A 15,147-nucleotide genomic window follows, 5' to 3' on the forward strand; every position below is an offset into this window, starting at 1 on the left:
TCACAGCCGCCTGTTTATGTCTCAGAAACAGGGATCAAATGCTTGTCTGCCATATTGCTGCACTGGCTACACGAGCTATTTTAAAGTCCCTATTTTCCAAGTGCCTTCCCTCCCAAGGGTAGAGCGGTGCCCGGCTGGTGACAGAGGGCTGCATTCAGAAGAGGAGGGAGGGCAGGTGGTGGGGGTGGTGGTTGTTTGTTTTATATTCAGCCACGTCTCTGGTCGCACAAAACTCTGACCTGTGAACATGATTAACAATTAGGTGCCTTATATTTTGCTTTCCTACAAGAATCTTTTGCTTAAACAGCAAACTTCCTGCAGAGCTTCATGTCTACACTTAAATATAGGCGCAGTTTGAGTTATGAGCAGGTTTGGGGGGGCTGATTTCAAAAGAGGCAGGGGGCCAACACATTGTAGTCATTAATATTACTTTCACTATTACTATAACTACCTTAGTATTCCTATTAAAGGGGGGTATTATGCTACTTTCAAGCTTCATATTTCACTCTGTAGCCCCTTTCCCACTGGTCAAAAAACCCACTAGCACTCGCCTTTTTTGCTTCGTGGGGAAGGCTACAATCGGCATTCAGTGCTAATTTTGGTGGGAAAGGGGTATGTGATACCTGTGGAGTAGCTTAGCATAATTTACAGTTAAAAAAAAACAACAATTTCGGTCTGTTCCTTTGGAGGACGCTATCTGCTTCTCCAATGGGCCCTGTAAAACCTGGAAGGCCAGGGAGCTTGCTTAACACTTCCTCAATCTAGGACGCCCGCCTCTGACGTCATGTCTCGTTCAAATTCGTTAGGTTTGAAATGTAGACTGCAGATTTTTTAAGACGATCCACCAGTATATTCTCATCGTATTTCGGATTCTGTACCACTCTGAGCCATTGCCTGCAGCGATCAATGTCCTTGACTGTCTCTCACTGGGCCGTTCCTTTCAGAGGGAGGGTGCACGCTGGATGTTGTAGGAATGTAGAATGGACAAAACCACGAGCTGCTAGTGCAACTTTCTCCACAGCTATGCCGCCAATTTCAAATACTACTGCTTCTATGGATTAAAGAGAACACCAGCTTTGACTGACGGTGGCTCTTTTCAGGGGTGAATTGCTCTTTTAAGACACCCCTAAAGTGGACCAAACCACTTTAGACTTTGTAGGTTAAAGTAAGTAACTAGCTAAAATATCTAACTAGTTTAAAATAATTAGATTGTGCAAAAGTCGACAGATAAACACTTAAGTTAGCTACTTTCTACCTAAACAAATGCTCGTGAGTTGATAAGCTAATAAGCTAACTAGCTGTGCTTATAGCCTGGCAGTTATTTACCAATATAAAATGTTGTATATTATCAGATGTAATGTAAGGATTGTAAGTCTTCATGTCATTGAAGCACGCACCTGGGCTGTACTGGGGTTTCCATTACGCCATGGAAAACACTTGACCTGCCTGATACTCATTCTGTAATTCACACTCTCACAATAGCATAATAATTTAACCTCTTACATGTCACAAGTTTTTACCAAGTCTGGAAAAACCCTATGTAGGTAAAAAGATATTTTGGCATGCTATAGGCCGTGCTGACAGTACGAGGTCAGGGTGATTCAGAGGCCTTGAGAATCACAACTGCGACGTCTGCTCCAGCCTGTGATCTGCACACCTTTGACTGCACCATCTTAACATTTAAAGGAGCTGCTGGATTATACATGAGTCAGATGATGCCATGGCACCTTTTGATCTGATTAATTATTTGTAGTCAACCCAAAGCAGAGCAAGTAAAGGTGCTCATCTCATTCCTCGGGTGCAGGCAGGCACGGACAGGCAGAGAGCTGCTGGGGAATAAAGGGCAGCTGAGAGTTGTTCTCCCATTCTCAGGCTACATCTAACCTTTACCCATCTTTGTCCTGCTTTATCAAACAATATCAGTGACACTGGTTGGGATCTAAAGCCTGTCTACATAAAGCAGCCGAGCACAGCTTTAGAGCTTAGGGGAAAACAAACACGAGGATTGTCCCCCCTGAGCTGGTGGAGTCCTGAGCACGCTCAGTGCATGCGTGGCTCATGTTATGCCAAACCTCCCTACAACAGGCCCTCATAATATCTGTTCAAACAGTAGCAGGCACGTGGTTCTGTTGGTCTTATCAGCACCATTAAGCGTAACCATTGAGACGCAGCAAAGGCCTGACACATCTGCCCACAGTGTCCACAATTAGGCCTAATTAGACTTCTTTCAGAGAGACACAGGTTATCAGTGTGTCAATACAAGATAAAAGCAGGCAGACGCTGAAGAAGAATGGAAGATATTTCATCCAATCACAGCAGAAGCAATCAAAGATTACACAGTTAAATTCAAATTAATCCACATAATTTTAAAGGGACTTTTAAAGGGAAAATTTCTTCAAGAAACTTAGATAAATATTGTTGCTGTAGTAAACAAATCTGTCTTTGTGTGGCTGAAGGAATTGGTTCAAAAGACTCTCTCTGTTGTCACGTGTTTGCAGCTGCACCTCACTACAGCCGTGACGTCCTCCCAGTGCTTTTCCATCTGCCTGAGGACCAACTTAGTTAAACAAGTTTATGTGCCTACTCAAAACAACGCAAGTATAAGGCACCTATGTCACCTTTACGTGGGGGAGGAAGCTCATGTCATAAGCAGGGGAAAAAAAGGGTCAGGGCGGCAGCACTGAAACTGTAGCTTTTCCTTTACATCCTTTAATAGTACAGTGTTTCTGCAGCAGATAATGAGATTATTCCATGGAACATCAAATTATGTTTGATGTGAATAATGAAATGTCAAAAGAAGACATCATCAAAAGCAGACGGTTTACTCTCACACTATGTCTACAATCAAACAGGAACTAACCTGAACCTGTGATCTTCAAATAAGGCAAACATTTGACTTTGACAGTACTTAGTGATCATATGAAGGTGAATGGAGGTAATGCTTTTAATCATGACTGTATACATAGAAAGGGCGACGTGTCTCCATCTGCTTTCATTGTATGAAATTGACGCCAAAATAGCCCCCGTGATAGGCGCTGCCATCTTGCGATAGTGACGTCATTTGGAGCCAGAGTCTGCGCAGTAGAGATCGGCAGGTGGATTCGCCGTAGCCACTTCCGCTAACCAAATCACACACTTAAATCACCGATAAAAACCAGCAAGGCCACCGGCATATCAAACAGCAGAACGGCTTCTTTGTGTTGGTCTGAAGCAGACGTTCACAGATATGGAAACTTCACTAACTGTAGTGATTGTTTTGGTTATGTCTCCTTTTGCCGTTCCTCCTCTACTCTGCTAATCTGGAACAGATCGGCTGCAGGAGCCAACAGAGCTGTCAATCATCCTTTTTACAGCATCAAATAACTAATTAAAAGTAAACTTGTCAGAAAAATTTATATGTGGACATAAATCAGCATGATAAGAACTAACTATAAGGACAGAAACCATGTTTGAGAAACATTTATTTGGCGTGTATTTTGATTTTATAGTTTGACTCATGTCCCATCTGTTAACATGGAGGAGGCGGGCTTTATGACCTATACTGCAGCCAGTCAGCAGGGGGCGCTCGAAATGTTTTGACTTCACTTTTCGTCCATCTTTTTATACAGTCAATGTTAGCTACATTAACAATATGCTCCCTCATTTCCTTATAAAGCAGGTTATGCACTTCACCATCCCTCATGACAACCAGGTAAGAATAAATGGCCTTGAGTTCCTCATTCTGCAAGAAATGTGATCATGTCAACAGCCACCTCATCTGTCCTGGCTTAACAGAGCTGGCACAGGTGTGACCCAACAAGCTTAACAACACCTCGCAATAGCAAAGAATGGGAAAGTCGTGTGTTTTTCAAGAACTCTATAATAAAGCTTAGTTAAAAATCACAAAAAATAATGCAATACTCAAATGTGTCAATATTTTCTTACACCCCTTAATTAAACAATAATAACCATTTATTCAGACTTGGTTATATGACAGTTTAAAGTTTCCTTAATGCTTATTTAGACATTTAAAGCACAGTCACTCTTGACTCGACTTGGCTCATGAGTGTGTCTCACTGTCACTCACTGTGTCACTGAAAGACTAACTGCACCAAGGAGCAGCTGAGGGTCATCAGCTGTCAGTGAAAGATTCAACTGTGTGTCCTGCTCCAAGTCAGAGCAGGGGCTGTAAACACACAGGCCTGTGGTTTACACAATGCGGGCTAAGGCTGTCTATTACTGGCTTGACAGTGCAGCACAATTCACCATAGTCACACAGCGGCCATTTTTCCTCTGAAGGTGGGAAGCTTTGAACTGCTTCAAAAGTTCCAGGTTGTAAGCAAGATAAATGTAGGGTATCTGAAAAAATAGTCAATCATTTCAACTTTTCAAATTAATCCGAAACTGAAAGTCAACAGAAAACACGGAGAGACTTTGGGCCATATTTCAAGAGCAAAACAACTTTAGCTAACGTAAGGCGCTAGCTAATGTTAGCGTTCAACCATGTCCTAGCTTACATTGTGTTAGCTTGGAAGTAGATTCCAAGCCTTTCCAATTGTATCATTACTACTACCAAACAGTGACATTAGCTTTCAGCCTCTTCTAGCTAATGGTTATATTAGCTAACAAGTAGCTAAGTGCTTATGTTAGCTAGCAAGTAGCTAAGTGCTTATGTTATCTTTTGTTTTTATCTAGACATATTGCCTGATGTCCGTTGCAACAAATTGTGAGAAATTAATGCAACTTACAATCTGGAACACACCAGTGCCACATTCCCACCCTGAGCATGATGTCAAAGGAAAATGGCGGCTGTGTGATTTGGGTCAGGCTGATTTAAGTGTAGAATTTGAGCGTGACTGAGTGCATAAATGAGTAGCCCAAAATTCAAGCTAAGCATATTAAATGGAAGTTTTTGTTTAACTCAACTTAACTTTGATATTCTTGTGTAACAAAATGTTACAGCCCGTTGTCACTCATACACCACTCAAGAGTCTAGAGACTTCATTATGTATAACCAAATGCAACGGGATCAAAACACTTTTATATACATGAGAATTGAAGTTGTATTTCAAGTCGAGGCAGTCAGACTTGATTTCAAGCACATAAAAACCTTTCAAACAAAGGAACACACACAATGAAGCATTCCATGTTTATCTATGGACGATGCTTTGTTGGCATCAATTCTTGTTAGTCTTTCTTTCTGCACAGATACATAATTAAACTTTAGGCAGCTAAGCGTCTGCTCTTTTAGACAACATGTGCGTCACTTGATTTGAATCTTTCATATCGTATTCATAGATGGCAGGGGTCCTTCTCATGTCTACAGCTAAGAATAGGCCTGTCGCTCTCAAACAAAACGAGAGTTATCATGTCCTCAAACTCAACTCAGACAAATAATATAATCATTAACATTCGCTGCAGCAGGGTGTTGCACATGGCAGAAGTGTACTGGTACAATAACCCATGCATTCCTCGTGGTCCACCTTGCACATGTTGCTAACTCGCTGGCTGCCAAACCAGTTCTTGTTGCGTAATCATGCTTAGCGAGGTATGTTCAAGATGCCTTTCAAACTGCTGCTGCAAACACTAAGGTCCTAGTAGAGGAGAGGGTAGACACCTCGAAATTGTTCGCTGCCTCTTATCCTCTCAGCTTACAAACAGCCTGCTCAGGCTGTGCACATACCACAGGAAACAAGATACACCACTCGCATATCTGAGAATCAATGCAAAACGTGAGCGTTAAACTGGAAATGTGTTTGTGCACATAAGACAAGCTGAAATCTCAAACTCCACAAGGCGACCCTCACGCCTTCTGGAGTTTGAGATTTCAGCTTGTCTTAGGAGAGGTGAAGCACCGCTCCAAAACCAGGATGGCTCAAATATTAACCCATATTCATAGGGGTAAAAACTAGAGTTGTTCTGGTATTACAGCCTAAAATGCGATATCAGCTATCCGCAATTATGCCAGTCAATGCACCCGTTCAATACCATAACCACGAAACCCCAGGGATTAAGATTTCAGATGTCATGTGACGAGGGCAAACATAAACATTGTGGTGCTAGCAGAGAGTGTAATGTTATTCGAAGCTAGCAAAATGTCATCAATCTATGTCTTTGCAGCAATGTTTTTTAAGATATTTTTAATTGCACTACTAACAGAGGGGTACTCTGTGTCGGCCATTTCTCAAGTCAAGGTATTTGAATCGGTATTGGGAAAGAAAAAATGGCATTGGAATATCTGTAATGATAACCTCTTTATTATGCGTTTATAAAATGCCAAAGGGTTTAAAAGTCAAATGTCCTGAGGGTCCTTAAATCTGCCATGAAGTCAGAATTTATAGTGAAGCCCAACTAGTATTGGAGGGGTACTCTGTATCGGCCAATAGTATCAGTCCAGGTATCGGTATCCAGAAGGAAAAATGGTATCGGGACATCTCTGGTAAAATTCCCAAGTTCATCAGGATACAATGTAACAGTTCTTTGAAAAACAGTTCAATATTTGCCGGTATCACCAAAACTCAACGTTACGATTTTGACTTAAAGGGCCAGTTTGCCCTTTCAACCTCAGTCCTATCATGCTATTATGGGGAGCTAATGCCATTATGGTACAAAACAAATGTAATCTCGCTCTGTGCCTTTGGAGGACACTATCCGCTACTCCACAGCTAAAACGTCAATTTCAAATATTATTGCTTCTATCGATTACAGAGAACACCAGCTTTGACTGACAGTGGCTTTTTCCAGGGTTAAGTTAATACATTAAGTTACATTTTAACTCACAAAAAAATATATATACATTTTTCAAAAAATCTTCTTACTGAACTCGTCAACATTTAGATAGAAAACAACATTCTTTCAATGTAAAAAAAAAAAATAGAAATATGTATTGGTCGGCTTATATATCGGTCAAAGTAACTTAAAGAGGACGATATTGTTCCGTGTTTTTACTTACGATGATACTGAATCATTTAGGATTGAATCCATTTGAATCCATCACGCAATATTAATATACAGTTAACCTACAAACAAAACGTACGTCACACTCATTACCGCAAACGTACTCACATGCAATACACATACAAACTCATCAGTGCCACTAGGGAGAGCTCTTTGTGCCAAGCACACACTCTGACCTAAACTGCATTTCAGCAAAGTTTCGCACATTGATTTTCAAACTCTGACTCCCATGTTCCTGATTTTGAACCACAATTCAGTTTGTTACTCAAGAATGTCAACTAATCAGCACATAAAAGTGCTGACTCGATACAGTTGTTGTCACACTACAGAGATGTCTGATCCCCAATAGAGGAAAGCAGGGACAGAGGTGGATTAACTTTGCCAAAAATCCAGAGTGATTTGTCTATCATTCGCACCGACCGGTGGCCTAAATACTTAATACCAAAGCAGACATGTTTGGACCATCGACTAATCTACTGAATGACATTGTTGTCACCTCGAGGAGATTTTAAAGGGTATTCCTTTGTCTTGTGTTTACACGAGAAGCAAGATTAAGACATACAATTTTAATAGCTGGGCTTCACTGTAAATCCTCACCTTATGGTAGATTTAAGGACCCTCAGGACTTGTGAATTTTAAACTCTTTGGCAGATACCAGTCAATAAAAAAAAAATAAACATAGCCACGCTGTTGTTGTATCGGAGGCCGATATTGACACTGGTATTAGTATCAAAACAACTCTTATCGGTGGGCTTTACTATGAATCCTGACACCATGGTAGATTTAAGGAATGGACACTTAATTCATGTCTTCTTAAGAGCCTCTAATCTTGAAATCATTTATGTTTTTGTATTACTGATAATGTATTTTCTTGTTCTTTTTAATGCTAGTATGTATGTTTCCGGTACTGCTGCTCCTGTGTCACGTGTAAAGGTATCTGTGACACCTGGACAGGCCTACCTGGTTGGGGTCAGAGGCCTTAAAGACGTGACAGGACATCTCAGACTCGGGGTTGTCAGGCTGGCCCCGCAGCAGATAGGCAAAGTAGGTGAGGTCATTGCTGTTGTGAATGAAGCGAGAGATGAGCTGAGCTTTGTGCTCGAATATAAACACCGAAGAGTTGTTGCTGCTGGAGGGGACACACCGGACGAATGGGGGGTTTAGGACCAGCTGGACCTCTCTGGGCTGCACCACGGGGCCGCAGTCGCCCCTCTCGCCCCTCCGGCGGATCTCAGCCACCAGCCACGGCAGCATAGGCAGGGTGGTCCGCCTGTCGAGCGAGGAGCCGCCGATGTAAGTCAGGGGGAACCTGCGGTCTGACTTCGGAGGGCTGCTCTCCCTTCCATCATGACTCTCCATGACTGTAAACCCAGCAGACTTTCAGCACCTTGACAGGGATGTTCGACTAAAAACTACTTCCAAAATAGATGCCGATGTACCATCCCCAACAACCAAAGACCAGGCGCAGTTGTGGTTAGTTTGCAACAGTTTCCATTCCTACATTCATAGGGAAAGTTCATCCACTGAAGCACTGTCCTACGTGCACAGCATGTGCTCGATCAGCTGCAACACTCCATGTTTCCAAATATCTCCACCGGACAGTCTCCCCTTCAAGGACTTCAAGTAAACTAGAGTATTAGTAGCGTTCGTCCCTGCTCTGTTCCTCCACTGTTTGCATGGGCAGTGAGTCAAACGCTGAACAGTCCTGTACTGTACTGTCCCAGCCAGGCTTGCTTGCTAAAACGTGGCTTTGGATGGTTCCTGTGTAAACACAAGTCGCCCAGAGAAATCTGATTTCTTTGACGGGTCGCTCCTGCGCGCACAGAGCGGCGCATTAACACAGTCCATGCGCTACAATCCTGTTCGAAGCTGGCGCGGCCGCATGTCTCTTTATCGTCCGTCTATAAAATATATATGAACAATTAATCCTGTTTATTGCCTTCCATGCAGTCTACCCTCCACTGTGATCCTTTCTTCCACAACGCCTTGGAGGCGGAGCGGCTGTGCGCGTCGACGACCCGCCCAAGCTTCCCATGTGCTGGAGGAGTGGGCAGGGCACAGCCGCTGTTCGAAACGTGACAGGACAGAGCTCCACCTTTCTTCGGCGAAATAACTGGAAAGCCTCTTCCATGGTAGTGTTGAAACTGTTTGCAGCCCTTATGGGACTATATCCCCGGGCTGTTGACTCTATTAACCAGCTGCTTTCACCAGAGACAACGAGCAGGCGTCATAAAGGTCAAACTTGAAAAGCCTTACGTGTTTACAGTGAAAAAGATGCAATTCCTTACCATATATTTACAACTGTTTACAGGCAGCATGTGCTGATTTATGGCTATAATCACACCAGATAGGCTCTATGCACAAGAGGAGTTCCCATCTACCCAGTGCCATAATTTAAAGCTCTCTGCCTGTCCCAAAAATAGCAGCTGTGCCCAATATAACCTCATCACTGAGGCAGAAACCATTAGAGCTCTGCACACCCAAAACCACCAGTGAAGACTGTGTGCATCTTTTACCTGAAGATTACTTTAAAATAAAGACCCACAAATGTTGAAATCAGTGTTGAAATCAAGTGAAAAGTATTTATTGTATCGATTTGACTTTCTTTAAGGCATTGTGGTAAAAAATTGAATTAATTTATAGTTGAAGCATCCCTAAAGGTTGGTGCAGACCTTCTGGAAAAAGTAGGTCAAACATATTTCTCTGTGGATTCTACATGCACAGAGTACTTAAATTCACCTTAATTTCCTCTGTGCTGTGAAGGAAAGAAAAAAAAAAGCACTAAAGGTTTAATGTAATGATTATTTATTGCATCTCTACAGTTAGGATGGACCACAGTAGAAAAAAAGCAAAGCCCCCCTCAGAGCCACACAGAATGCATTTCAGCAATACAAAGAAAAACACGAACAGAAACAACAATTCTTCATAACTTAGAAATGAACAAACAGCAAAAAGTTAATGTGAGACATTTTTCTTCACATGCATTTTAAGTAAATGTACTGTAACACTGAAACTTTATAGCATACAGGATGTTTGGTGTGCTAACCACAATGTCTTAAACAAGATAAAAATACAGCAAAATGAACAGCGGTTTTGCACGCTTTGGCAACATATTATCTAAGTTAGTACAAAGTCACAGGCAAACTAAAGTTAGTGCAAAGTAGAATTTAGCGCCTTTTTTTCTACTGTTGTTAAGGCAACCACCGAATCATTAGCTGTCATTAACCTAACCGTTATATTGTAAACTGACAGAAAGCCCGCCTCTACATTCATCCAATTGGACCATGAGAAAAAAACGCCAATGACGTCAGGCGCTTTTCTGCTTTGAGTTGAAGTTTTTTTCAACTCGAGGTGCTCAGAGCGCTTCCTCAAAAACGCGAGGCGCACAGAGCGGAAAACAAAAGGCGCTCTGCAACGCAAAGGCAGCGCGCAAAAAGCCTCTCATTGAAAACAACGACAAAAAAAGCTGCTAAAACACGTTCCTTCTGATTGGGCCCTAAGTACTACCTTCCTGAGTTCTTTAGGTAGCTGCACACTGCCCAGACAAACACCGACCAGCTTCAACCAACACCAACTGTCTGGCCAGTGTTCGCGACAGTCTGTGTTTGTCGGTTGGAGTTGTTCTAGTTTGACATGTCCAGTCGGGTTTGGTGGAGTCGTGGAAAGTCCGACCAATGTGCACCTTTCCCAACAAACTGCAACATTCTGAGAGCGCGTTCACTTGACAACTAGCCTACACTCGCGTGCAAAACATCTGACAACAAAAGACTGTCAGCTGATGTATGGCCAGTGTGGAACTGTCAGTTGGTTTTCGGAACACTGAAGACTGCAACCAGCAAGTGCCAACCTTAGAATGTGGAGGCGAGTTGGGCCTTGTCTGGGCAGTGTGCAGTCACCTTTAACCACTGTTTTACGACAGTGTATATTGAATGTAACATTTTGGATGCTGCTATTTGTTGAATTAGATTGCATTAAGCCAAGAGGCATTTCTATTATTTAATCTACCTTGTTTAATTAAGCGAGTGTAGGCTAAATAACAGACACACCTATGTGTAAACTGCAATACATCTGCAACCGGCTGCATTATCATCAGCCAATAAATGCAACTAAGTGTACAGTACATGTATCTGAAATGAAGGCTATGATACCTGGGTAAGTTCATGGTAGGAGGTACACTTACAACCCCGACATTAAAAGTGAAGATATGCATTTTAGATTTTTCTAACAGCTTAATCATTCAGGGAAAAACAGGAGTGCAAAGACAAATGGCATTTGCAGGATTTCGTATGCACATTTTTAAACAGGCAGCAGACGATCACCTGTTTGTTTTCTTTTGTTGGTAACATGTAAACTTGTGATAAACACTTAGGTGTGCTTGCAACCATCATACTGTCTCCATAACAGCTGCCATCTCCTTGAACTGCTTGTGAAAGTTCTGCAGAGGACACACACACAAAAAAAATTAACCAGTTATAAATTACACCAAAATTCTACACTCACATCAACAAATACAGACCTGGAACTGAGGAATGGTCATCTCAAAGGACCTGTGACTAATCTGTCCCGAGGGCTCAACGACCTTCAGCAGCAGAGACACGTACGGGGAGTTGAGGGATCTGCAAGTGTCGGAGCTTACGGCCATGCCGAGCTTCCACTGCATGTCCACTAACTGCAAAGATACAGCAGAAAAAGACTCATTAGCCTTTAAAATAGACTTGTTCTGTTTTCAGGTCATCAAAAAAATACAGTCAGAGATACCTGGCTTATGCTGAGAACGGCCTGGATCTCCTGCTGAGTGTGGACTGATGCACCATGTTCACTCCACAAGCTGTGCAGCACCTGAAGGGAAGCTTTGGGCCACTTGTTACAGCCTTCTTCAAGCCTCGACACAAGGTCATCCCCAGAGAGGCTGTTCTTCCCAGCTGACCTGGTGATACAAAAGTTAACTTTAGTACCACTGCATGCTTTTTTATGTATGGTTTAGCTTTTTGCCAGACCCTTCAAACCCAAGAATAAAGTCAATGCTTTGTAAATGCTCTTATTTGGGGGATTAAGAGTCAACATGCAAATAGATCAAAAAATAACAAATTGACACATCCACCAGTTTTCAAATTAAAAAAAATCAGAGAGGATAAAATAGGACGAATGTTGATACCTGAAAGTTAACAAGAGAAACCTGATCATGTTCTGAACCGCTTCATGGTCAACTCTGACTCCAGCTCTCTGAAATATCTGCCCAGAAAACAGTACACAGAACAAAACAAGCAATGAAAGAGGAACTTGAAAAGATGGGTTACTATAAGTTAAAAACAAATTTGGAAGAAACACTGACTCACGTCAGAGATTTCGGCTGAATCTACTCCTCTGCTGTGGCCTTGAAGATAAGTCAGAATGTGCTGACACTGTGGAGATTATAAGATTAGTGATCAGACTGCAGCACGACCTCTCTATGGCAACAACACCACATCCTGTACAACATGTGGAGTACGGCTGCTAATAGACCTATGATGAACATGACATTGTTTTTAACATACAATGCAAATGATAATCAAACAAATACGAAAACCAAACAACAACAGGATGTGTGACTTGTACTCACTGCTTCAGCCAGCAGATCTGGAGAAAGCTCACAGATGTTGTCCACAACTTTGTTGACACCTAAAACAAAGAAGTGAAGTGGCAAATTTATCACATGATCTCCCATTAACACAACTGCACTCAAAATGCCCACTAATCACGGTGTCAATGCGAGTCTGACCACAGTAAGTCAATGCACTCGAGGACGGGAATGAAAAGAAGACACTCAGGTATAGAGAACATAAAGCAAGACTTATATTAAAAACAATACATAAAAATTAGATTTAATAAATGTTCTCCTATCAAACATGACAAAAAGGCAGCATATCCTTCCATTAAAGAAGCTGAAAAACCAGTGGATGTTGAGCATTATTGCTTAGACAATGAGTGAAATGATTAATCGATAAGAAAAATAAGATAAGATAAGCTTTATTGATCCCCCCACAGGGGAAATTTACTCATTACAGCAGCTCACAAAAAGGCTAATTAAATAAAGCACTCAAATAATTAAAAAAGGCCAAAAAGTAGGTGGCAATAAAAATATATTCTTTAAAATGACAGCATAAATAATAACAGTAACAAAATAATAAAAAAAACAATTCACACTATGTACACGTTTTTCCTTGTCGAAAGATATGCAGGGGTCATTTTTCAAAATCAAAAACACACATGGATATTAATAAGATAAGATAAAAAAATATTGCAGTAATATTGCACAGTGTAGCAGAAATTATTGTACAGATTTTTTGCATAGCATAATGAACAATGTATGGAAAGGAGAATAATTGTAGTATGAATGTTGGATGATAGTTACAGTACAGTTATTACACTATAATGAGCTGTTATAGAGCTGGACAGCAGTTGGTATCAAGGACCTGCGGTAGCACATCTTCTTGCAGGGTGGGTGTCTCAGTCCGCTGCTGAAGGAGCTGCTTAAGGCCCCCACAGTCTCATGCAGGGGGTGAGAGGGGTTGTCAGTTTTGATTACATCCTCCTCTCACCCACTTCCTCTATGGAGTCAAGAGGACAGTCCAGGACAGAGCCGGCCATCCCGACCAGTTTGTTCAGTCTCTTCCTGTCCCTTTCTGTGTTCCCTCCTCCCCAGAAGAAGACCGCTGCATAGAAGAGTGCAGACGCCAACATAGTGTTGTAAAATGTCCGTAACAGAGTCACAGAGTCCTGCACACTCTAAAGGACCTCAGTCTCAGACGACCTTGGCCATTCTTTTACAGGACGTCTGTGTTGTGTGGCCGGTCCAGTTTGTACTTGACATACCTTTTCCCTCAATCAATTAACATATTGTTGCAGCTCAACATACATAAGTTTCCCTTAAAGATAAGTGTAGGTATTTCCATCATCTCAACATCCTCTAACTAATCATGTGGATGAATATAAAAAAAGACCTAAAGTCATTTCCCAGGTTGCACCTCTGTTTCAGAATCAAAACAAAGATGGCAGCCCCCGCCGAATACCAGGATGGGGAAAGAGTTGCAATATGCGGAAAGGGTTATATATATCTTTATTTCATCGTGCAGTTGACGAATTATTTTTCATCCGGATCGTTTTAAGGGTACTCATGTTAACACCATCTGAACAGTGGTAAGTATTTTAAACGATAAAGCATCACTGGTTGTATCTACTTAAAAACTATGTGACGCTACGTGATCCCACCTTGTGATTCTTCTGCTGCTGGCATCCTCTCTCTGTCAGGCTTCAGGCTTGACCGTCGTGAGGGAGTGTTATCAATTAAGCGACTTCTTTGCTTTTTATAGCGAGTAATTAATACTAGTTTTCTTTTTAGAAGGCACCCTGAGTGATGCACTTCTGAAGTAGAAAACCCCTGTACTTGTTTGTCCTGTCACTTATTTATTTATTTCTTCGTTTGGGACTCGCAACCGCCGTGAGTGGTTCATACCGCCACCTAGTGTAGAGGAGGGTCTTCTTCTTTTTGTTCAGTGACAATTTGCAGCAGTTGGATCGTTGACTATTACTGCCTCCTTGTGGATTTGTTCTTCCACAACAAACAATCTAAATGGCCTATTAGTCGAATTGCCAGTTGTTCATCTCATTGTGTGGACACACGTTTTAATCATGTAAATATCATCCCTCACCTGACATGACTCTATGCACACTGTTTTTATTGTAAATACTGAAAAACTGTCGACCTCATGTGAATGAATGAACCCATCTGTAACACAATTATAAATATAATACATATATATATAATTATTTCAGCATCCTATTGTCTCTCGTAGCTTGTACATGTTAGTTCAATATTAAATGTTTAAGGTAGGCTTCTAGATTTTAGTTTGTTGTGTACATAACTGACAAATAAAGCTGATTCTGATTCTGATTATGGCTTAACGGGTATTTTTTTAATCATCAGGGCCAAGTTTTGAACCTTCTTTCTTTTGGGCTTTAATAAACACTAGTTACCATAAACAGCAGGCTACATCCAACACAATGAGAAGCAACTTTATTACAGCTATTCCATCATACTAGAACTATTTCAAATGTCTTTGTCTGCTGTCTTAAAGGCACTTAAGGTACTGTCAGAGCTGTTCAGAAACCTGCATAACCACGTTGATTAATAAAAAGAAAAAATATACTTTATTCAAATTTACATCACAAAAA

The 15,147-nt window shown here is 41.5% G+C and overlaps 2 protein-coding genes across 4 annotated transcripts in view; both read right to left on the bottom strand.

The window, feature by feature from the left end:
• The window catches only part of tbc1d4 (TBC1 domain family, member 4), a 37,111-nt gene extending 28,196 nt beyond the window's left edge, over positions 1-8,915 (bottom strand). For all 3 annotated transcript variants that reach the window (XM_069662957.1, XM_069662960.1, XM_069662956.1), the window contains exon 1: positions 7,897-8,915. In XM_069662957.1, coding sequence (XP_069519058.1) covers positions 7,897-8,295 — 399 coding nt within the window. In that variant the 5' untranslated portion in view covers positions 8,296-8,915. The remainder of the gene's footprint in view (positions 1-7,896) is intronic.
• An 829-nt stretch (positions 8,916-9,744) lies between these two features.
• commd6 (COMM domain containing 6) lies at positions 9,745-14,363 on the bottom strand. Its single transcript, XM_069663301.1, has 7 exons — positions 14,185-14,363; positions 12,536-12,594; positions 12,273-12,338; positions 12,092-12,168; positions 11,695-11,863; positions 11,453-11,605; positions 9,745-11,371 (listed from the first exon to the last, which is right to left on the bottom strand). Exons 1-7 carry the CDS (start codon positions 14,207-14,209, stop codon positions 11,321-11,323), a joined length of 600 nt encoding a protein of 199 aa, XP_069519402.1. The 5' UTR covers positions 14,210-14,363; the 3' UTR covers positions 9,745-11,320.
• Positions 14,364-15,147: the final 784 nt, after the last annotated feature.

Source organism: Semicossyphus pulcher, unplaced genomic scaffold (assembly GCF_022749685.1).
Source record: "Semicossyphus pulcher isolate SPU_LCO1_2020_fin unplaced genomic scaffold, fSemPul1.0.p SCAF_15, whole genome shotgun sequence".
Lineage (NCBI taxonomy): Eukaryota > Metazoa > Chordata > Actinopteri > Labriformes > Labridae > Semicossyphus > Semicossyphus pulcher.

Bases quoted from the DNA above. Each gene is read 5' to 3' on its own strand.
- commd6 (XM_069663301.1), bottom strand. From the start codon at position 14,209: ATGCCAGCAGCAGAAGAATCACAAG. The intron at 12,339-12,535 runs GTGAGTACAAGT...TAATCTCCACAG, and splicing joins CAGATCTGCTGGCTGAAGCA to TGTCAGCACATTCTGACTTA. The intron at 11,864-12,091 runs GTATCAACATTC...TTGTATCACCAG, and splicing joins TTTCTCTTGTTAACTTTCAG to GTCAGCTGGGAAGAACAGCC.